The sequence below is a fragment of the Centropristis striata genome, chromosome 13, assembly GCF_030273125.1.
Source record: "Centropristis striata isolate RG_2023a ecotype Rhode Island chromosome 13, C.striata_1.0, whole genome shotgun sequence".
Lineage (NCBI taxonomy): Eukaryota > Metazoa > Chordata > Actinopteri > Perciformes > Serranidae > Centropristis > Centropristis striata.
In genome coordinates, this window is record NC_081529.1 from 22841273 (window position 1) to 22864435 (window position 23163).

The window sequence follows — 23163 nt, forward strand, 5'->3', positions numbered from 1 at the left end:
AGGGCCGCCGTACCTGACGGCTCGTTGTTCAAACTGACAACACAAACACTTTGAATTCTGGGTAATTATTAACACTGCAGGAAATAACAAGGAAGGAAGGAGACCATATGAAGGATGGAAGAGTCCTTGCTGCAGGAATACTTCCTGTCTGATTGTCTGTCCCTTCACCCCCCCCGTTCTCCACACATGCTACTACTCGCTGCAGCAGGAGGGACGGTTGGTTTCAAACAGCTTGGCACTTAAAGACTCAGAAACTGTGTCAAAGGTCACGTCAGGTCATCTCAGGTCACGTCAGGTCATCTCAGGTCACGTCAGGTCTCAGGAGCGAGTCTTCATGGTTTATAAGGACTCTGATGTGTTTTCTCTTAAACACAAATTTAAACTGTTGGTGTGAAATCATACAGGAAGTGGTTAGCTTAGCATAAAGACTGGAAACGGTTGGAAACTGGTAGCGGGCTGCTTCCTTATCCATCTGAACGTCTGAGAGAGAAGAAGAGTTTAACACGCCGTCAGCTTCTCTTTGTCCAACCGTCAACGCTAAAAACTTCTTCTTCACGTGTCCTTCACCTCCTCAGACCTCCTCAGGATGGCGCCGCAAACAAAAAGTGCAAAGTGCAAAACAACCCTAAAAACTAACTGAGGTGTTCATGCTGTCCAGAGAAGAAGAAGAAGTTTGCAGAGTCAGCAGCTCGTCTTCATCACTTTCCTGCACATGACCAGACCTCTCCTCAGCCAATCAGAGCAGACCTCTCTCAGCAGTGAGCTGTGTGTAGATGAGGCGGTGATGATGTCAACGGATGGCGAAGCTGCAGCTATGACGTCATCAAGCAGGATGGAGGTGTGTGTGTGTGTGTGTGAGTGAGAGTGTGTATGTGTGTAGTTTTCATGGTTCACCTCCCGACAGGAGGAAGTGGAGGAGCTCCTCTCATCACTGCAACAAACAAACAAGTGTGTGTTACAGTGTGTTACCGTTTGTTTTATAGTGTGTGTTACCGTTTGTTTTACAGTGTGTGACAATGTGTATTACAGTGTGTTAGTGTGTGTTACAGTGTGTTACAGTGTATTATATTGTGTGTTAAAGTGTGTAGCAGAGTGTGTGTACCTCTGTTTGCCTTGCTGGGGTAGATCTTGGCGAAGTGTCGGTACTCGTCTGGAGGAGGGAAGTCGTCTAGAGGATGAAACGAATACTTGGACTCGAAGTCGTCTGCAGGAGGAGAACAGAGCAGAAATCTTTAGTTTGATCTGATTTGCTGCTTTAATTCACGTCAAAGACGAGCAAAGGAAAGGTCAAAGGTCAGAGGACGGAGGGAGCATGGAACAGAAATAAAAACAGAAACACAGATCTCTCATGAATCTCTCAAAAATCTAGAAAAATACTCAAAACATAAATTCTGTTGTGGTTCTGGAGGGAAAGACTCACCAACAAATGAGCGAGGGATGGAGGAGGAGGAGGATGAGTGTCCATTGCGGAGAGGAGGGGGGGGCGGGGGAGGAGCGGCAGGGGTGCGGGTGGGCGGGGGAGGGGGTTTCCCTCTGGCGGGGGGGTCAGAGGAGAGGGAGGGGCTACCATGAGTCCTGTAAGGAGGTGGGGGCGGGGCTTCACGGCCTCCCGCCCTCAGAGACGACGGCTGCACCGGAACAGGAGGAGCTGAGGAGAAAAACCCCCAAAACAGGAGAATTATGGAAGATATATTGACAGTAATTTGCTAATAATATAACGGAAATAATGTAAGGAGAAGAAACAGTGAAAAGGAAACTTAAACATGTTTTCTTCTCCCTAAACTTATTTTGAAAAATAACAAAAAAAAATTGTAAACATGAGAATTGTGACAATATATAAGGTGTATAAATACTAAAGAACACATACATAAAAACAACAAAAAAGAATTAAAAATATGTTTTTAATATGTAATAAATAATATAATATTAATAATATATCATATAAACAGGTTATTTACATCAGTTACAAAACAAAATACTAATAAAATTAAAGAAAATAATTTAAAATGACCTCAAACATTAAAAATTAATCAGCCTGATTAATAATAATAATAATGAAAATAATAATAATAATATTATTCATATTACTGAACGGAAACACTACTCGTCCCATGATGCACCTGGTGACCTCACCTGCTCCTCTGCCTGGCGTCTCTCTGACAGGGGGTGGCGGCCTGTTGGCGCCCTGCTGGGAGGGGGTAGGGGAGGCGGGGGGAGGAGGAGGGGCGGGGCCTCTGGTTGGGGTGTGGCCTCCAGGCGATGGGGCGGTCCTCTTGTTGCTGAGGGAGTTGTGGCGCTGCGGGAGATCTGGCGCCGCTTCGCCGCCGCCTGTTGGACCATTAGTGATGCGGTAAGGTGGAGGGGGTGGGGCCAGAGAGGAGGAGGAGGCGGGGTTTCCTCCTGAGGTGGGGGGGCGTCTGCTGTTGCCAGGAGACGGGGGAGGTTTGGAGGGAAGGGGTGGGGTGTTGTTGGGGGTGGGGGGGAGGGGCTTCTCTCTGTAGGAGGAGGAGGAGGAGGGAGGGGATGGGGCGTTACCACGGCGACAGAGAGGCGGCGGCGGGGGGGCGGAGGACGAGTGCTTCATGCTGGAGGAGGGGGAGGAAGCTGCAGAGGAGGGGGAGGAGGGGGAGGGGCTCAGATTGGGCAGCGAGGGACGCTGCGAGCGACCCGTCTCTGTCGGCGACAGCGCCTGAGGGGAGGGGCTGTCGGTGTCATCATGCCGATGGCTGGGGGGGGCGGGGCGCTGCGGCTCGAGTGGACGGCGAGCGTCCTGAGGACCCGTCTGCAAAAACAATGATAATAATAATAATCATCATCATCATTATTCTAATATTGATAATAATAACAATAATAATGACAATAATAATAATCTATCTATAAAGCTGTGTGTGTGTGTGTGTGTGTGTGTGTGTGTGGATGGATGTGTCTAGGGCATATCTTGCTGACCGTTAGTCAGACTGACCTAAGATTTCGAATGTGGTTTGCGCATGGCACGAAGGTGTGCTTTTTTTTATTTTTTTTTATTTTTGAATTCATTTTTCAAAATATAATTATTTACGTAGGACGTGTTGTGATGTTTCCCATCGGACGCCTTTTAGGGGAGCTCCGATCCACGAACTAAGAATGGCCATGCACCACCACCCACAGAAAATCGAGAAAGAGTTATCAATCCGTCAATCCTTTCCATGTGCATGTGCTGGATGGTGTGCGTACCTTATGAAAAGTAAGTGTTTAATGGAGTTGCAGACGTTAGTGTGGCATGTAAAATACGAATACATACTTACTATGGGCACTGCACAAGTGATAATAGCAATAATATTAATAACAACAACAACAACAACAATAATAACAATGATGTATCAAAACTAGAAAATATAAAATTTAAAAATTGTAAAACTAAAAAAGAACATAAATACAAATGTACATGAATAATATAAATAAAATAGAAACAAATGCTATTTCAAGATGAAACAAATATAATAATAACTACTATCACAAAACTAAAATTACCTCCCACTGGTCTCAGTTTGGGGACACCACCCGGAAACAGCCCTCCGATTGGTGGAACAGAACCCGACGGACTCCCTGCTGCGCTGACATTGGCTCCCCCGGACGCTGATGCTCCGCCTCCTTTAGGCTCTGAGAACCACAACCATTGGACAGGTGAGTGAGGGCTCCACCTCCTGATGATGTCACTACAAGCTACGTCGACACTACCATGACATTACTGATGGTATGAGTGAGGGGGGGGGGGGGGGGGGGGGTGCAGGGATCATGTGACCACCAGGTGAGATGATAAAAAGGTAAATTTTAAATGAATGTTTACGCTCCCGAGCAGCTCCGATGACATCATCGACGGCACAACATGATGACAAACAAACATCATTATATCACATGACCGATTACATCACTTCCTGCAGTTCATTTCTCCATATTGTTTTGATTAAGACGTTTAAATCAGCCAATCAGACAACAACTGAGAGCTGCAGAACCAATCTGGTGTTTTCACTTAATTTCTCTTGATAAATAATAAATAATAATAATAATTATTATTAAATAATAACAAAATATTGAAATAATAATGCATTTAAGATTTGTATAAAATTAAAAATTAAAATATAAATAAAATGCAGAAATAGAAAACTTAAATACTCCAAAAAATAGTAAAATCATTTGAAATACAAAAGGAAAACTATAAAATAGAAAATGAAAATCATACAAAAGTATCAAAACATATAAGACAGGTTTAAAAATATTAAAAACTACTAAAAATTATATTAGCAAATATAACATAAGAATTATGAAAAATATAAAGAACGTAATCTACAAATAATATAACTAAAATAATATAAAGGATATAAATAGTAAAAAGACAAATCTAAAGAATAAATATTAATTAAAAATAATAAAAATATATTTATTTAAATAGTAAAAAAATAAACATGAGAATAAAAACAATTTGAAAATTCTAAAAAAAAAAAAATCAAATACAGTAATAATAAACCAGTGACATCACAGCTGAAAACACCTGATGACTTTATTCCAACAGAGTCACATTATGACTTCAGTATATGAACGTATTGTTTACTATTTCTGAGTGTTGGAATAAATCGGAGCGAAGCGTTTCTGTCAGTTGACAGGAAGCTGCTGCTCGCCAGTTAGCTTCAGTTAGCGTAGCGCATCAACAAGCTAACAGCTAGCATGCTAACACAGCGTGCTGCGTGTTCACAATGTTGATGTTCAGAGGGAGTTACGCGCTGGGACTACTTCTAGTGGAGCTCGTTCATCCTTCCGCCCGGTGCCGCCAGGAACACGAGCTAACGGCAAATATTAATCTCCAATGATTCGCTACGTCACAACTATTCACAGAGAGTTTCCATCTGCTGTTTGGAGTGTTAACTGTTCTAAGAGACAAAAACACCTGAAGCAAGCAGGAGCTCTTTGGAGTTTTAATGAATGTTGGTGTTTCATCTTTCCTCCTGAGAATCTTCAGAAAGACAGAAACTCCCTGATGGAAACTCTACTGGTGACACGTTAATGATTTAACCCTTCACTGCTGAAAGCAAAGAAGAAGTTTAAATCGAGAGTCAAATCAAATTGTGAGCTTAAAATGGGTGTAAGTGTAATGGCAGTGTTGATCTGTATTGTCTTTGTTTGTTGGGTGTGGGGGCTCGGCGGTGCGGCCCCTCTGCTGCAGGTCAACAAGCGTTTAAATGATTTCACAGGAACTCCCTCTGAAGGTCAAACTCTGTGTTTGTTGTTCAGACTGAAACTGGACAGCACATGTTGTTACATCTCATCAGATCAACAGGAGCCCTGCAGGACGTTGCAGGATCTGATCCAACCAGCCGATTCACCGTCTGTCCCCAAACTGTCCTCAAACTGTCCTCAAACTGACCCCAAACTGTCCCCAAACTGTTTGTGAAGTTGCATTTTATCTTGTGGAAGTAATCTTTTGCTCCTTGAATTCTGGTTCGTGTTCTCTTTCTTTGGCTCTGTGCATTGCTTGTTGGTGCTGCTGTAACTTTGGTTTCTATTGCTTTCTCTCTTTGGCTTCTCTGTTTAACCAGCCTGTGTAGTGTAATCTCTCGCCTTTTCTCAGCCTGTTGATTTGCCTTATTGCTAAACTGGTGATCTGGAGTATAAGAAGTAGTGATTTGTAGCTATTAAGAGCTTTTTAGAAGTTGCTTTGGTCCCCTGAGCTGTTGTTCCTGTGGGAGTGGCTTTTTGGTTTAAATCCTGAGTCACTTTGGCTTTCCTCTTGGTGCCATTGTTCTTTCCCCATTCATTGACCATGATGACTTTCTTGATCCTGGTTTGAGTCTCTACTCGTAGATGCTTTAAACCACGCTATGCTACCATACTTACCACAACCTTGTATAGCCCGCTCGCTTTACACAGCAGCTGGTCAAGGTGGACTCTGGAACTGCCAGTCTGCCGTAAGACCGAGATCATCTCTGGCTTTGCTGCCCAGCAATCACTGGACTGAACTCTTCCACTCCTGCAGCTCTTTCTGCTGCCTTCTCCTTTCCTCACACACCTAGAACCACTGGTAGGGATGGAGGAACAGGTCTTCTCATCAACCATGATTTGATGTTCTCTCTCCATCCACTGCCACAGTTTTCTCCACAGTTCTTTGAATTCCAAGCTGTTACCATAAGTTCTCCCTCACCAATAACCATTGTTGTTTTCTACCACCCACCTGGTCCTTTGGGAGAATTTCGAGAGGAGTTTGATGTCCGCCTGTCAAACTTCCCTGAAGATAGCCCACCTTGTTCTTCTTTAACTTTAAAGGACTTTAAAATCCAGCTCGAGAAGTCACCAGACTTACTACTTCCACTCTCCTCCTTTGCTCTTTTTCTCACTCCATCACCACTTACTCAAAAGCCGGCAACCACCTTGATCTCATCACCAGGAGCTGCTCTACTACCAACCTCTCTGTAACCCCACTTCATGTCTCTGATCAATACTTCATCTACTTCTCACTTCCACTCTCCTGATCGGACCGTCCTGCCCCCACAGACAGATGCTGTACCGGTCCATCGTAACCTTCACTCTCTCTCCCCCTGCTTTGGCCTCTTCAGTTCTTTCCCCCCTTCCTTCATCTGACTCGTACTCACTTCTGCAACCCAACTCTGCAACACTCCTCCCTACCCTCTCCGCCTCTCTTGACTTGCTCTGTCCTCTCACTCCTCGGAAAGTGCGCAAGTCCTCCCCTGCCCCTTGGTTGTGGGACTCGGTGCACGCCACCAGAGCTTCTCTACAGGCATCAGACAGGCAATGGCAGAAATCTAAACACCCTGATGACCTATGCAACTACCAATCACTTCTTGCTACTTCCTCGTCCTTGATCTCCGCTGAAAACCGCTCTTTCTATCAGACCAAGATCAAATCCTCATTTTCCAACCCAAAGAAGCTCTACTCCATCTTTAGGAACCTCCTGGTCCCACCAACGATGTCTGACCGACATCTCCCAGTGGATGTCCTCAACCTGGGAAAGACTCCCACCACTGACCTCCACATCACTGTCCAGAACACAGTGGTTACCTCCACCGTGACCGCTAAAAACCTTGTTGTGACTCTCGACAACCAACTGTCCCTCACTGCGAACATCATTGCTACCACCAGATCCTGCAGATTCTTGCTGCAGAACATCAGGAGAATCAGCCCATTTCTCACTCAGAGGGGAGCTCAGGTCCTGGTCCAGGTCCTGGTCCAGCTCCTGGTCCAGGCGCTGGTCATCTCATGCCTGGACTACTGCAACTCCCTCATGGCAGGTCTGCCTGCCAAAGCCATCCGACCTCTGCAACTCATCCAAAATGCAGCTTCAATCAACACCACTCTGGCGTACTCTGCTGCTAATGGTTCAGGCCCAGCTTACATCCAGGATCAGGTCAAACCCTGCCTGTCCTCTCTGATCCACCTCAAAACCTCTTCCAGACTTTTCTCTGTCCTGGCACCCAAATGGTGGAACAAGCTCCCCACCGACATCAGGACCTTAGACAGCCTAGACATCTTCAGCCACAGACTGAAGACCCACCTCTTCAACAATACCTAGGTTAAGTTATGGTCGCCTATCTATACTAAAAAAAAATAAAAACCTCTACTCTTCTCTTCTTCTTTAGCGTATAGCACTCCTGTAGCGATTACAGTTGGCTCTTAAAATTCTGTTCTTACTTGGTTCCTGTGGTCTGAGGCTTGTATCATCAGGTTGAATCACTTATTGTAAGTAGCTTTGGACAAAAGCGTCAGCCAAATGACATGTAATGTAATGTAAAAAATGTTATGTCCTCTAACTGTCCTCTGGACACTCAGCGGACTCAAATGTTACTAAATATTCAAACCACAATCAGCTCAGAAGTGCAGAAGGAAAATCATTACTTTCAGAGTAAAAGTCTGGACACAAACAGCAGGAACATGTGAGACGTGGAGGACAGAAACAAACAGGAACAGACAGTCAAATCAGCTGATTCACAGCCAGGAATATGATAAATATGACACGTACCATGTGTGCTGTGCTGTTGTGATATCAGCTGCTCTGCTCTTTAACCGAAATTAGTTTCCATTGACTCAGAGTGTCTTTGTGGGTTTTCAGAATAAAAGCACTGACCTGGTGTCTCATGACATCGCTACATGTTCCTGCTGCTCTGCAGGTCGTCTCAATGTCTGATCAATGATCTGATCAATAATCTCAACAATAATCTAATCAATGATCTAATACTCCTGCAGGAGCTGAGTCTGACTGCTGCTGCAGCACCAACACATCAATCTAAAGCTGAATAAAGAGATTTATCTGTGATTTAATGAGAATAAACAGATCTAAAGGTCCTGAAATTACTACAACATGATGCTGAATTGATGCTTTGTCAGGTCTGAAGAACAAGAACACTGTTGTTAAAATTATGGTTTTCTGAATAGAGTCTGGTGCAGCAGAGCGGTGCTGCAGGAGGATCTCATGAGTTTCAGTGAGTCTGAAAATTAGGTTATAAAGTAAATAAATTATGACGCCTGGACTTAGTATGTTCTCATACTTGATGTTGTTCTTGATTGTTTCACTCTGCATCATTTCTGACTTTAATATGCTGTATAATAAATAAGTCAGTTTGACTATGAAATTATTTGAAATCAACCAGCAGGTTATTATTATTATTATTATTATTTTCTGCACTGCTATAATAGTATATATTTCCTTGTATTTATAATATTTCCTTGTATTTATAATTAGGGCCCGAGCACTAACGGTGGGAGGACAAATACCATACCCAAAAACGAACAGGAAGTCAGCCATCTTGGATTGAAAATGGTGTTTTAGACGTTTTTGCTATTTCAGATTTAATCCAATTGACTTTGGATTTGTTCATTAATAATATCTTTTATTGTCTCTTGAACTCCCTAATTTTGCACATTCAGACTAGTTTTTAACTTTATTCTATTTTATTGTATTGGTGTTGTGCTGCTGCTGCAATTTCCTGAGGGAACCTTCCCGAGTGATTTATAAAGTTCCTATCTATCCATCCATCTATCTACATGATAATAACAGAGCGGTGCGGCTGGCGACCCTGCAGCCTCCTGCAGCTCCTGATCAGGGATCTGGGGTCTTACTGTGTGGGGTCCCGTGCTGCTCCTCGGGCGGCGCCCCCTGCTGCTGAGGCTGGCTCTGCTGCTGGTGCAGGTATTGGTATAAGCGAATGTATGGGTGATCAGTGGGAGGTGTTTGGCTCTTCTGTGTTTGGCTCTTACTGTCGAGCAGCGGAGCGCTGCGGTCGTTCACCACCGCCACCTTCCTCAGCCGGGTGCCGCTGCAGATGTCCGTCAGCAGAGCGCTGCGACCTTTGGCCTCGTCCCGGCTCAGCTTGGGGGGGCTGGTGTTGGCCTGGGACATAAATCACACTGATGATCACGAGACACTCCAGACCCATGAAACAAACACAATCTGTAGGAAATATACTGTCATCAAACAGATTTTCACTGAATATTTGTCACGTGACCGTTGGTCTCAGCAGAATCAATCATGTCTTCACAGTGTCTCTGAGGAGCAGAATTTAATGTTTTTAACAGGACCTGGTTCGTGCAAACGCTTTATTTTAAATGCCACATGTAGAATAAAGAGATTCTGACACTCATCTCAACATTAACACAAGTTTTGTTCATTTTTTATGACTGACGATCCATTCAGACTCTGAGTCAAATGATCCAACATGAGACAGAACGCGTTCAGTAACATCACATTTTCTGAATGAATGATTAATTAGACGCTTACATCATTAAAAACCACAATTTCGAAAAAAATGTTTTCATATGAGGAGACTGTGTGTGTGTGTGTGAGAGAGTGAGTGAGTGAGTGAGTGAGTGAGTGAGTGAGTGAGTGAGTGAGTGAGTGAGTATGTGTGTGTGCGTGTGTTCACCTGGCTGAAGGTGGGGGGAGGGGGCGGTCCCCCTGGTGGCGGGGGAGGAGGGGGTGGGATGGGCATCGTGCTGCTGTCACACAAACACCAGATCACTGAAACACACAAACACGTCATGTTTTAATCTGCAGAATGAATCAGATCAGAAGCTTCAATAGTCCCACGACGAGTAAAGAATAAACAAGGAAGGGTTGTGTTTAAATAGAGTAATGGTAATATAAGAAGTATAGAACAATAATAAGAGAATCTAAGTGAATTAATGATAAAGAGAAGATATGAACAGGATGTAGAGAACATGAAGTCAGATAACGTGTCTGACAACATCTCATTTAAACCAGATTCAAACAGGAATGTCCCACCGCACAGACAGCATTCACAAACTGACATCTTACTGTTTCTTTCTCTCCATCCAGACCACTACAGACCTCTACAGACCACTACAGACCTCTACAAACCACATCCAAACTACTAGACTGGTGACTCGTCAGACCAGAAACCAAGGGGTTTTCCCTCAACCACCGCCTATTAATGCTATGGCTCTAGGATTTGATCTGACTTCTTTTCATGTAGCTGAGGTCCTCAGGGCTCTACAGCAATTGGATCTGAGTAAATCTGCCAGACCTGGCAATCTTGAGCCTTTCTTTTTGAGGTAAGCTGCTGATTTTATAGCAGAACCTCTGTGTCATATTTTCAATTTAACTCTGTCTGAAAATAAGATTCTGAGAATATGGAAGACTGCTTATGTTCTTCCACTGCTAAAAGGTGGTGATCCCTCAATCATTAACAACTATAGAATAATCTCTAAATTGTGTGTTCTCTCCAAAGTTTTAGAAAAGTTGGTCAGTGAACAACTCAAATACTTCTTAGATCATCATAGTCTCCTCTCACAATATCAGTCTGGTTTTCGTAAAAGGCACAGTACAATACCTGCTGCTGTTAAAGTGGTAAATTACATCATAGAGGCGCTAGACGGACGTAAACATGGTGCAGCTCTTTTTTATAGACTTGTCAAAGGCATTTGACACAGTTGACCATGTCATCCTGGCAGATAGACTCCATGTTATGCTTATCTAACCAGGTTGTAAACTGGTTCTCTAATTATTTATCAGATAGTACGCAGTGTGTCCAGGCTGCTGGGTCTTTTTCTTATTTCCTCCCTTTTCTAAAAGGCGTACCTCAAGGTTCCATATCAGAGCCACTGTTGTTCACAATTTATGGGAATAATCTTTATGATAATTTGTCTGATGCTGTGTCTCATTTTTATGCTGATGATAGCGTAATTTATTGTTCTTCTTCTTCAGCTTTAAAATCGCTTGAGTTTTTGCAGTCAGCCTTTGACACTGTTAAGTTCTGTTTGACTCAGCTCAAGCTTGTGCTGAATGCAGAAAAATCAAAGACCATGCTATTTTCAATCGTCAACTGTTCAAAGGGTTAAAATTGATCTGGTTACATCTTACAAATACCTCGGCATTCTAACTGAAGAGAACCTGTCCTTTAAACTGCATATCGATAAACTTGTTTCTTAACTGAAATTGGGCTTCTCTTTTAGAAATAAATAATGTTTTTCATTGCCAGTAAGAAAACATCTGATTACCACAACTTTCTTACCCTTATTGGATTCTGGAGACCTGCCTTTTATGAATGCTCCTGATCAGTTTTTAAAGAAATTGGATCCTGTATATCACTGTGCTTTGTGTTTTATTACTGGTTGCAGCTATCGTTACAGCACTGTTCCTTATATGCTGTCGCACATTGTCCATCTTTGTATGTCCATAGACTCTCTCACTGGTTGACATTTATTTAAAAATATATTCTTGGACTTCTGCCTACATACTTGGGTTTACACTTGTGTAGAAACCTCAGCCAACATGGCCTGATGCAGGTCTGAGAGTCAGAACTGAACTGGACTAAAAGGCTTTTAAATGTTCTGCCGTCTACCTGGAACGATGTGCAGAAGGACTTGAAGCTGACACATCTTGTAACTCTGGGGGAAATCAAATCATCCAACTCTTGTTTTTCTTGTAGTGTGACTGTATTTTATTTGTGTCTTGTGTGTTAAGCATAACCATTTTTTTTGTGCTGCCGTCTTGGCCAGGTCACTCTTGGAAAATAGGTTTTAATTTCAAAGAGTTTTTCGTCTGGTTAAATAAAGGATATTGATTGATTGATTGATTGATAGACAAACCCAGACTGTGTTTAGACCTGGTCCTAGTCTGTGGGACCAGTTCTGGGTGTAGACCTGGTCCTAGTTTGTGGGACCAGTACTAGGTGTAGACCTGGTCCTAGTCTGTGGGACCGGTTATTGGTGTAGACCTGGTTCAGGTCTGTGGGACCGGTACTGGGTTTAGATCTGGTTCTGGTCTGTGGGACCGGTTGTGGGTTTCAACCTGGTTCTGGTTTTGTCACAAATGAAAAGCGCAGTTTGACTGATTTTTCCATCAGGACCTCTTCAGACCAGACCTAGACAACAACCCATATCACTCAGACTGATTAAACCCGGACTGGTTCAACAGTTAGACTCTGTGGACCGCTACAGACCCATGAACCAGTTTCTGAAACGTTGATTATCTTAATTAAAGCAGAAAAAGGAGATTTTGCGGCTGTTTGCCAGCATCGACAGACAGCTAGCTGCGTTAGTATCACCAGCACAGGGGGGCTAAGCTAGCACTTCGCTTCTCTCCAGCTGTTTAGTTTAGTCATCAATATCTGTACGGACCCACACACACACACACAGTATATATATATATATATATATATATATATACTGTAGATAAAATAAAATAAATCTGATTCTCTGATTCGGGGTTAGCTCAGCAGCTAGCTGTGGTTAGCATTAGCCGCAGTCTGTGCAGCATCAACGACACGTCAGGTAAAATAAATCTCACCTGTGGACGTCTCCGGCTCTCTGCTGCTAACTCATACTCTGACGGGTCTGTCCGGTGTCTTCATGTCCCGGTCCGGTCTCTGAGTCACCGCTTAATGCGTCACCGGAGGACCGTTAGCTCCGCCGCTAGCCGTTAGCCTCTCTGCTGCAGAGCTGACAGTCAACACACAGGAGCACATGACCTGCTGCTGCTGCTGCAGCACACACACACACACACACACACACTCACACACACAGAGACAAACACACAAACACCCACAAACACACTTTCTCTCTCTCTCTCTCTCTCTCTCTCTCTCTCTCTCTCTCTCTCTCTCTCTCTCACACACACACACACACACACACACACACACACACACACAAACACACCCACACACATACAGACATACACACACACACACACGTGGAAATACACTGTAAATAAATGAAGATAAAAATGCAGCTGCACTAAATATCCAACAATATAAATACAATGCAACGTGTCTGAGGGAAATAAAGATACTGTATGTACAAATAAAAATATGGAAATATAGAATAGAATAGAAACACTTTATTGATCCTCGGGGGGGAAACTGCTCTGTTACAGCTGCTGCTGTATGAGAATAGAATATATATATATATATATATATATATATATATATATACATGTTATGTGTTTTTTATATTGTGTGTCTTTTTTAACAGTGGTGGAATGTAACTAAGTACATTTACTCAAGTACTATACTCTAGTACGATGTTGAGGTACTTGTATTCTACTTTTTCTCTATTTCTCATCTATTTCTACATTTTCTGTAATTTTATATTTTCCTCAGACAGCTTTAGTTACTGTCAGGAGATTTAATATAAAACATGATACATTTAAATTGATTAGACATTTTTTTTAAATCTAAGCTTTTAAAATCTATCTTTACCAATGCTTATTTCTCCAGTTATCTTTGCTGAAATGTTTATTTATCTATGTTATTGTCAATAAAGATTTTCTGAATCAGCTCATCACTGATTGGCGCAACTCCCGGATAGCGTCACCGTGAACCGACCAAACAGATCACTGGCTGTGCCGCGGAGATTTGAAAACAGAAATGTCTGAAGTCCGAGCGTAAGTACCGACAATAAACTCACATTTAACGCTTTTTGTTCACATGTAACGTTTCACTGCGGCTCGAATAAAGTGTCTGAAGAATTTCTGAACGTTTTCATGTCCTGTACGGTTTAATGTTTGTTAGTAGTGGATGGAAACACGAAGACTGTTTACTAAACTAACGGCTAGCCTAGCTAAAGCTAATGGCTAACAGGTGATCCGTTACTGCAGTCAGAGTACTGAAACACAGTACTAATACACAGATTACTGAAACACAGGTACTAATACACACTGAGTATTAATACCTTTGGAGTACTAATACACAGAGTACTAATACACACTGCAGTCATAGTACTAATACACACTGCAGTATTTGCTGTGCAGTATTTCTTTTCTATCTGATATATTTTAGTTAATATGTTTTAATATTAATGTATTTATATCATAGATTTATATATATATGTGTGTGTGTGTGTGTGTCAGGGTCCTGCAGCGCTGTGATCCAGACCTCCTGGACCTCGGGGACCTCGAGGACCTGGGGGACTGTGGAGACGGAGCTGAAGCAGCCGGGACAATTCTCCACCTGACGGTCTGTTTACCTTTAGATATTTATAACAACAATTACTGTCTCCTCTCCTTGTTCCCTTGCCCCTTCTCCTTGTTTCCTTTCTTTTTTCATTTATTTGTCTCCTCACCTTGTCACATTGTCTCTTCTCCTTTTTTCCTTGTCTCTTCTCCTTGTCAACTTGTCTCTTCTCCTTGTCACCCTGTCTCCTTAGCTCCAATCAGTGCATTAAGAGACAGTGAAACATATTTAAAATTGTCCATCCCTAAATTAATAATAAAAACATTTAAAAAACAAATGATAGTGAATTTAATTGGGTAGTTGAATGTTTAATAATGTGTAATTTATTGATTATGTTTAGCTTTCATAATCTGAATCTGTAAAGTGACTAAAGATTTCAGATAACAAAAGTGCACTCAATTTTTACAGTGTAAAATAACTGAACGAATGTCAAAATGCACTTTACTGCACTGCTGTCAGTAGGCTTTCAGTCGTGTCAAGACCAAAAAAATACAAATATATCCCTGAAATAAGCAAAGAAGAAGAAGAACTAACAGTGACTGACTGTGCAGGACAGCCGGCGGGTCCAGAAGGTTCTGGGACGTCAGCTGTTTGTTCTGGACTCCATGATGTCACTGCTGGAGGGTCTGGAGTCTGCCCAGCAACTGATGACACAACCTTTGCCTCCACAACCAGGTACACACAGTACACATTCAGTACGCAACCAGATACACACACAGTACACAACCAGGTACACAAAGTACACAACCAGGTACACACAGTACACAACCAGTACACACCCAGTACACACATTGAGGAAACCTTTAAAATTAAATGATCTGACTCCAACACAAAATCCTCACCTATTTCTCTGCGCTGATCATTTGATGGGGAAAGGATGAGCAGGAGACGTCCGAGTTCTCAGTTTTGCTTCATTTTATTACAATACGTCGAGAAGTGACTCTCCAGAAGTGCCTCCTTCCTCCAATCCGTTGATTTGTCAGTTTATTCAATATGTGGATACGTCATGTCACCAAGCAGAGAAGACAGTTATCTTTTCTGCTCAGCACACCATATCTGTGACCCTGAGCTGGAACAAACTTCAAAACAAAAAACTGCCTTGATTTGACTTGCAGAGATAATATGTGGAATCGGGCTTGTAACTGGAGAGTCGCCAGTTTGAATCCTGGTACTGACAGGTCAAGGACTGAAGTGCCCTTGAGCAAGGCACATAACCCCCCTGCACAGCTTCCCGGGCGCAGTAATGTCCTGCCCACTGCTCCTTGCATGGTGTGTTCACTTGTGTGTAAAAAAAGGATGGGTTAAATGCAGAGGTTGAATTTCCCCATCTTAATCTTAAAACATAAAATATATCTTTTTATGATTATAGAATATTACTCTAAATTTAAGCAGATGCAGTACATTTATTTGGTTTAATCATAGTTTAAAAACAATATTAGCACATGATCATTGTATCAAAGCATCTTGCATGCACAGAGAGGGCAGACACACAGACAGTGAATTACGCATGCATAGACAGAAACGTACGTTAACAGAGACAGACAACAGAGACAGAATAACAGATTATTTCTAACACTGTACACACACTGTACACACAGTACACACACAGTACACACACATACAGTACACACACTGTACACACTGCACACAGTACACACAGTACATATAGTACACACACAGTACAATCAGTACACACACAGGAAATTGTCATGTTTTACTTTTTATCGATGACATGTTCAGTGTGTTACAGAGTGTGTGTAATGTGTGTTTTAATAACGTGTGTGTGTGTGTGTGTGTGTGTGTGTGTGTGTGTGTCAGGGGGCGGGGCTCGAGCCAGGTGGAAGGCTCTGAAGGTGTTGAGCAGGTCGGGAGTGGAGGAGACGGAGACGCTTCTGAGGTCTCTACAGGACAGACACACACAGATACACAACAGGAGACACACACTCACACAGCTGATCCAACAGCTGCAGTGCAAGGTACACACTCACAGACAGAGACACACACAGACAGAGACAGACAGAGACACACACACACACACACACACACACACACACACACACACACACACACACTTTAATTTCTTTGATTCCTCTCAACATTTCCTCATTTCCTTTGCTTGTTTCCTTTTCATGTCCTCATCTCCTCTCCTTGTCTCCTCCTCTCTGTCTCCTCTCCTTGTCACCTCTTCTCCTTGTTCCCTCTCTTTGTCTCCTCTCCTTGTCACCTCTTCTCCTTGTCCCCTCTCCTTGTCTCCTTTTCTCCTCTCCTTGTCATCCCTCTCCTCTCTTTGTCTCCTTGTCTCCCCCTCTCCTCTCCTTTTCTCCTCTCCTCCTCTCCTCTCCTCTCCTTGTCTCCTCCTTATCTCCCCCTCTCCTTGTCTCATTATCTCCTGTCCTTGTCTCTTCTCTTTCTATCCTTGTCTCCTCCTCCCCCTCCTTGTCTCCTCTCCTCTGCTTCTTGTGTCCGTTCCTCCTCTCCTTCTCTCCTTGTCTCCTCTTCTTTCCTCCGCCTTGTCTCCTCCTCTCCTTGTCTCCTCTCCTTGTCTCCTCTCCTTGTGTCACCCTCTCCTCTCCATGTCTCCTCCTCTCCTCTCTTTGTCTCCTCTCCTTGTGTCCCCTCTGCTTTCCTTTTCTCCTCTCCTTGACTCCCCCTTTCCTCTCCTTGACTCCTTGTCTCCTCTCCTCCTCTCTATGCCTCCTCTCCTTGTCACCTTCTGTCCTCCTCCCCTCCTCTTCTCTCCTTGTCTGCTCCTCTCCTTGTCTCCTTGCCTCCTTCAGAAGCAGCAATGTGAACAGCTGTCAGAGTCTCTGCTCAAGGCCCAGAATGCATTGTGGCGCTGCGATGATCAGCTGACCCATCTGAGGGCGGAGTCAGAGGCGGCACTCGGTCAGCTGACCAGCTGGCGGCGGCTCAGAGACGAGTGAGTTATCAGGTCACATTGTCTCCTCTCGGCCGCTCTGATTGGTCACTAACTGTTGTCACCTGTCAGGCTGCAGGTGAACATGTCCGCGGTGCAGAACGCCATGCAGGTCAACCTGCTGTCCATCAGCCCATCAGAGCTGTGTGTGGAGCTCAGGCCACGCCCCTCCAGCCTGTCGTCCAATGAGCTGGAGCCTCTGACACTGTCCGTCACCTGGAGCCGTGACGACCGCTTCAGACTGCAAGTACGTTAACATCTACAGCCGTTCTCTGATTGGTCAGCTCTTCTTCAAGTGACAGCGTGTCTCTGTGCAGGCCAATCACGTTGCGGCTGGTCTGCTGGAGGACGGCTTGGTGGGCCGGCGGGCGGAGCTGAGCGCCGCCCTGCTGGAGGTGATGCAGTGTTACATCGGTCAGTTCGACCTGCTGTCGGAGATCCAGGGGCTCAGATCCAGGTGAGACACAGGTGTCTTTGTGTTAAGCTAAACTAACAGTTCCCTCTGCTTACAGTCTTTCTGCTAAACTAGGCTAAGTTTCCCTCGGCTTCCAGTCTTTGTGCTAAGCTAGGCTAACAGTGCCTGTGTTTAGTTTCGCTATAGACTGGCGTCCAGCCCAGCGGGTCCTGGTCTACCTAAAGTCTGCGGTGCTGGTGGTTCAGCTGGCAGTGGAGGACGGGTACCCGAGCCGAGGACGAGCCCGTCTGCTGTCTGTCCTGAGGGACGGACGGGCCGAGGACACGTCTGGAATCCAGGTAATGTCTTCAGCAGTTTATCTGTTCACACTTGGACCAAGAGGTTTCTAGTCACAATAAACTTTAATATTGTAGTTATTATTATTATTATTATTATTATTATTATTATTATCATTGTCATTATTATTATTATTATTGAGTGTGCTTGAGAAAGCACACTATATGTTATTCACCGGGCTTATTCTTTTTCCGTTTCTTTGGTGGGTTTTTTTTTTCAGTCGACTACTTCCAGAGTTTTGGTTGCACATACACTAAAAAGGTACCAAATCGATCAGCTCGGCCATGACAAGTTTACTATGACTTTTCTAAGGGTTTTGGCAAACGGTTTTCAAATTCTTTGGTAAAAACACGACAAAAAAATCCCCCCCAATGTTACCCTATGGAGTACGGAGCCCCCCAGGGGACACGGGGGAAAAAAAAAGATGGGTGAAAAAAAAAAAAAAAAAAAGGACGGACTTTTGCGAGATCCCGAGTTACTTTTGCGAGATCCCGAGATAGTTTTGCGAGATCCCGAGTTAGTTTTGCGAGATCCCGAGATACTTTTGCGAGATCCCGAGTTACTTTTGCGAGATCCCGAGATAGTTTTGCGAGATCCCGACTTAGTTTTGCGAGATCCCGAGATACTGACGAAAGAAGAGGAGCAATGGAGGAGCGATATTCGCCTATTTTCCGGCCTTCTAACTGGAATAGCGTCACGAAAACCGCACCAATTTCCCCCAGGATGGTTTTATTTTGTACAGAAAACTAAGACTGACATTTCACAGGCTTGATCAACTCCCCAAAATCAGCGAGTCTGGCGAAAGATTAAAGTAACCGGGCCGAATATACGTCCTAGTGCCCAACGGCAGCCAGAGTGCTTAGGGACCGTTGCAAAAGTGCAACGTCTTTCTTTTCTATTTTTAATAACTCACTGGAAATTCATCTAATAAACACCAAACGACTTCTGATGTGTTCATGAACTCACTGTGGACTTCCCACACCCTTTATTTTCAATACACACCTTTTCAATTCCTTTTATTCAGTGTGTACAATATTTAAGCCTTTTATTTTGTAATAGCTCTCTTGTTTTTATAGATAGCCTATCAACACCAAACCACTTCTGATGTGTTCATGAACTCATTGTGGATTTCCCACAACCCTTTATTGTCATTAAAAACTCTTTCAATTTTTTTAAAAGGCATAAGTAATCAGTATATATAATTATTTCACATCTTAGGCTTTTATTTTGTAATAGCTCAATTGATTTTATAGATATCAACACTAAACCACTTCTGATGTGTTCATGAACTCATTGTGGATTTCCCACAACCCTTTATTTTCAATAAACCCCCTTTTTTAAAGGCACAAGTAATATGTGTGTATAGTTCTTTCATATATAAGGCCTTTCTTATTTGATAGCTGTTTGAATCAGTCACAACCCTTTAGTTTCAAGCAAAACCTTTACAAGTTGTTTAGATATAAGGAGCAATAAGCGTGTATATTCTATTCATACTTAAGGCTTTTATTTTTTAATAACTCACTTGTTTTTCTACATATCGACTTCAAAACACTTCTGATGTGTTCATGAACTCACTATGAAGCTTCCACAGCTTCTTGCTTTCCTTTAAAACCCTTACAAGATTCTTAGACATCATTCATTTCTTTACATTTCTCATTTTTTATTTTGACTTCACTGTTCTTTTTCTTCAAAATTGCTGCTGTTAATTCAGGTCAAGCATGCAAATTGTCATTCAAGCATGACACATACAACCTTTCAGGTAGTTTAGCATTAATTGCAAGCTGTTAAAGCAAAGTGAATAAACAAAAATATGATTACTACAGCCACAAGTATGCATCTGTACTTGACCATCAGCTCGTGATGCTTTCCAAAACAGAAAATCGAGAACAACTATAGCAAGCAATAGTGAGGAGTTAAAATACTAAGAGCAGTCTTTGTCTTTTGTTGAACATAGTCATATATAAATTGGGCTGCACAGTAATTAAATACGTAAATTACATTTTTATTCATTGTCTTACAGATGTCTTATGATTGGTGACACACTGGAAGGAATGATATCTGAAATTTAAAGTGTTTGTTTTACGACAATAAAGGATGTGGGGAATCCACAATGAATTCATGAACACATCAGAAGTGGTTTGGTGTTGAAAGGCTATCTATAAAAACAAGAGAGCTATTACAAAATAAAAGGCTTAAATATTGTACACACTGAATAAAAGGAATTGAAAAGGTGTGTATTGAAAATAAAGGGTGTGGGAAGTCCACAGTGAGTTCATGAACACATCAGAAGTCGTTTGGTGTTTATTAGATGAATTTCCAGTGAGTTATTAAAAATAGAAAAGAAAGACGTTGCACTTTTGCGACGGTCCCTAAGCACTCTGGCTGCCGTTGGGCACTAGGACATATATTCGGCCCGGTTACTTTAATCTTTCGCCAGACTCGCTGATTTTGGGGAGTTGATCAAGCCTGTGAAATGTCAGTCTTAGTTTTCTGTACAAAATAAAACCATCCTGGGGGAAATTGGTGCGGTTTTCGTGACGCTATTCCAGTTAGAAGGCCGGAAAATAGGCGAATATCGCTCCTCCATTGCTCCTCTTCTTTCGTCAGTATCTCGGGATCTCGCAAAACTAACTCGGGATCTCGCAAAACTATCTCGGGATCTCGCAAAAGTAACTCGGGATCTCGCAAAAGTATCTCGGGATCTCGCAAAACTAACTCGGGATCTCGCAAAACTATCTCGGGATCTCGCAAAAGTAACTCGGGATCTCGCAAAAGTAACTCGGGATCTCGCAAAAGTATCTCGGGATCTCGCAAAACTAACTCGGGATCTCGCAAAACTATCTCGGGATCTCGCAAAAGTAACTCGGGATCTCGCAAAAGTCCGTCTTTTTTTTTTCACCCATCATTTTTTTTTTTTTTTTTCACCCATCTTTTTTTTTCCCCCGTGTCCCCTGGGGGGCTCCGTAATGGAGAGAGGCTACAGTGGATGACATCATAACGTAGAGGAAGAGAAAAATTTGTCAAAAAACAAATTTGGAAACTGCGCTCGAGGCCGCAGATACCACTCTACAGAAATAATTTATACATACAAACGTAGGAAAATTTGTCTTGGGCGTAGGACGCACAGATGTGCCACCAACACGCTCCAACAGCCCCATTGGCTCCCATAGGAAGATTTCTGGAGAAAAGCATATTTAACAGTTTTTCAGATTGCTCTTACAAAGCTATTTCTTATTTTTTTCTTCACAAAAAAACACATGTAGCTGCTTAGGAAGAACTCAGGATGCTCAAAGTGAAGTCGGATAAATGATAGGTATTATGGTTTTGCCAAAAATGCTTTCTGTTCAAGGCCAGAAATTCCAGTCTGTCCACCTCTGGCTGCTGTCACTGTTCAGGACATTCAGGTGGCTGTTAATTCTGTTGATTGCTCTGCTCTGATTGCCTTTGATCTTTGCTCTGATTGCCTTTGATCCTTTGATGTGATTACAGTTACAGATACACGCACGCACACACATTCCTCCAGATACACATGCTTCACACACACACAGAGGTAACTTTATGTGATTTTAGTCACACACACATGTGCGCGTAAGCTTGCACACTCCTCCAGATACACATACTTCACACACACACACACACACACACACACACACACACACACATTTTGAGGTTAAAGGGCATAGGTTGCTGTATAAATAAATACTTGAAAAGGAATGCTTGTTGTAGGTGTGCTCCTTGTATATAATATAGTATCATAACATTACTAGTATTAATTGTTTGAAATCTCTGAAGAATCTCATTATAGTGTACACACACCGGCAGTAGCCCCTGTTTCCCTTTCAGAATTTCCCCAGAGGAAATTTTCTAGTTATCATTATTATTATTATTATTTATATAATAATAAATTATATTATTGTTATTATTTCATTACTATTATTATTTAATTCCATCATTTTATAAAAGTGAACTAATATTTTCTCTCTCCCTGTCTCGCTGTCTCCTGTCTCTCTCAGCCTGGTGGGGGTGTCCTCAGTCTGAGGGACTGGTTGGTGTTTCTCTGCAGCTGTCCTCTCCTCTGACTCTGTCTTCGTCCGGTTGTCCGTCTCTCTCTGTGAATTATTAAGTTTCCATGTTTTATGTTCTCTGTTTCTGTAAAATAATCCTGCAAAATAAAAAAAAATTCAACAAGCAAAAACTGAAAAATGTGCGTTTTTTATATCAAATGTGTGACAGCGTGTTCACAATGTGACTTGATACACTGCTCAAAAAAAAACCAGGGAACACTAAAAACAACACATCCTAGATCTGAATGAATTAAATATTCTTATTAAATACTTTGTTCTTTACAAAGTTGAATGTGCTGACAACAAAATCACACAAAAATTATCAATGGGGATCAAATTTATTAACCCATGGAGGTCTGGATTTGGAGTCACACTCAAAATTAAAGTAGAAAAACACTACAGGCTGATCCAACTTTGATGTAATGTCCTTAAAACAAGTCAAAATGAGGCTCAGTAGTGTGTGTGGCCTCCACGTGCCTGTATGACCTCCCTACAACGCTTGGGCATGCTCCTGATGAGGTGGTGATGGTCTCCTGAGGGATCTCCTCCCAGACCTGGACTAAAGCATCTGCCAACTCCTGGACAGTCTGTGGTGCAACGTGGCGTTGGTGGATGGAGCGAGACATGATGTCCCAGATGTGCTCAGTTGGATTCAGGTCTGGGGAACGGGCGGGCCAGTCCATAGCGTCAATGCCTTCAAACTGCTGACACACTCCAGCCACATGAGGTCTGGCATTGTCATGCATTAGGAGGAACCCAGGGCCAACCGCAATAGCATATGGTCTCACAATGGGTCTGAGGATCTCATCTTGGTACCTAATGGCAGTCAGGCTACGTCTGGCGAGCACATGGAGGGCTGTGCGGCCCCCCAAAGACATGCCACCCCACACCATTACTGACCCACTGCCAAACCGGTCATGCTGGAGGATGTTGCAGGCAGCAGAACGTTCTCCACGGCGTCTCCAGACTCTGTCACGT

General features: G+C 42.9%; 2 protein-coding genes across 2 annotated transcripts; one reads left to right on the forward strand and one right to left on the reverse strand.

The window, feature by feature from the left end:
* Positions 1-221: 221 nt before the first annotated feature.
* LOC131982756 (WAS/WASL-interacting protein family member 2-like) lies at positions 222-12994 on the reverse strand. The gene is given in 9 exon segments (XM_059347351.1): positions 222-931; positions 1103-1204; positions 1421-1648; positions 2134-2725; positions 2727-2782; positions 3511-3639; positions 9241-9373; positions 9906-10000; positions 12791-12994. Coding segments are annotated over 8 exon segments (1347 nt in total). The 5' UTR covers positions 9972-10000; positions 12791-12994; the 3' UTR covers positions 222-890.
* A 751-nt stretch (positions 12995-13745) lies between these two features.
* On the forward strand, positions 13746-22297 carry si:dkey-225f5.4 (uncharacterized). Its single transcript, XM_059347352.1, has 9 exons — positions 13746-13885; positions 14351-14456; positions 15005-15128; positions 16272-16429; positions 17231-17373; positions 17443-17617; positions 17688-17827; positions 17961-18123; positions 22135-22297. The coding sequence occupies exons 1-9, from the start codon at positions 13869-13871 to the stop codon at positions 22198-22200; spliced, it is 1092 nt and encodes a 363-aa protein (XP_059203335.1). The 5' UTR covers positions 13746-13868; the 3' UTR covers positions 22201-22297.
* The last annotated feature ends 866 nt before the right edge of the window (positions 22298-23163 follow it).

Excerpts from the sequence above, each read along its gene's own strand:
- si:dkey-225f5.4 (XM_059347352.1), top strand. Across the intron at positions 17,374-17,442 it reads TGGCGGCGGCTCAGAGACGA|GCTGCAGGTGAACATGTCCG; the intron begins GTGAGTTATCAG and ends GTCACCTGTCAG. Across the intron at positions 17,828-17,960 it reads ATCCAGGGGCTCAGATCCAG|TTTCGCTATAGACTGGCGTC; the intron begins GTGAGACACAGG and ends GCCTGTGTTTAG.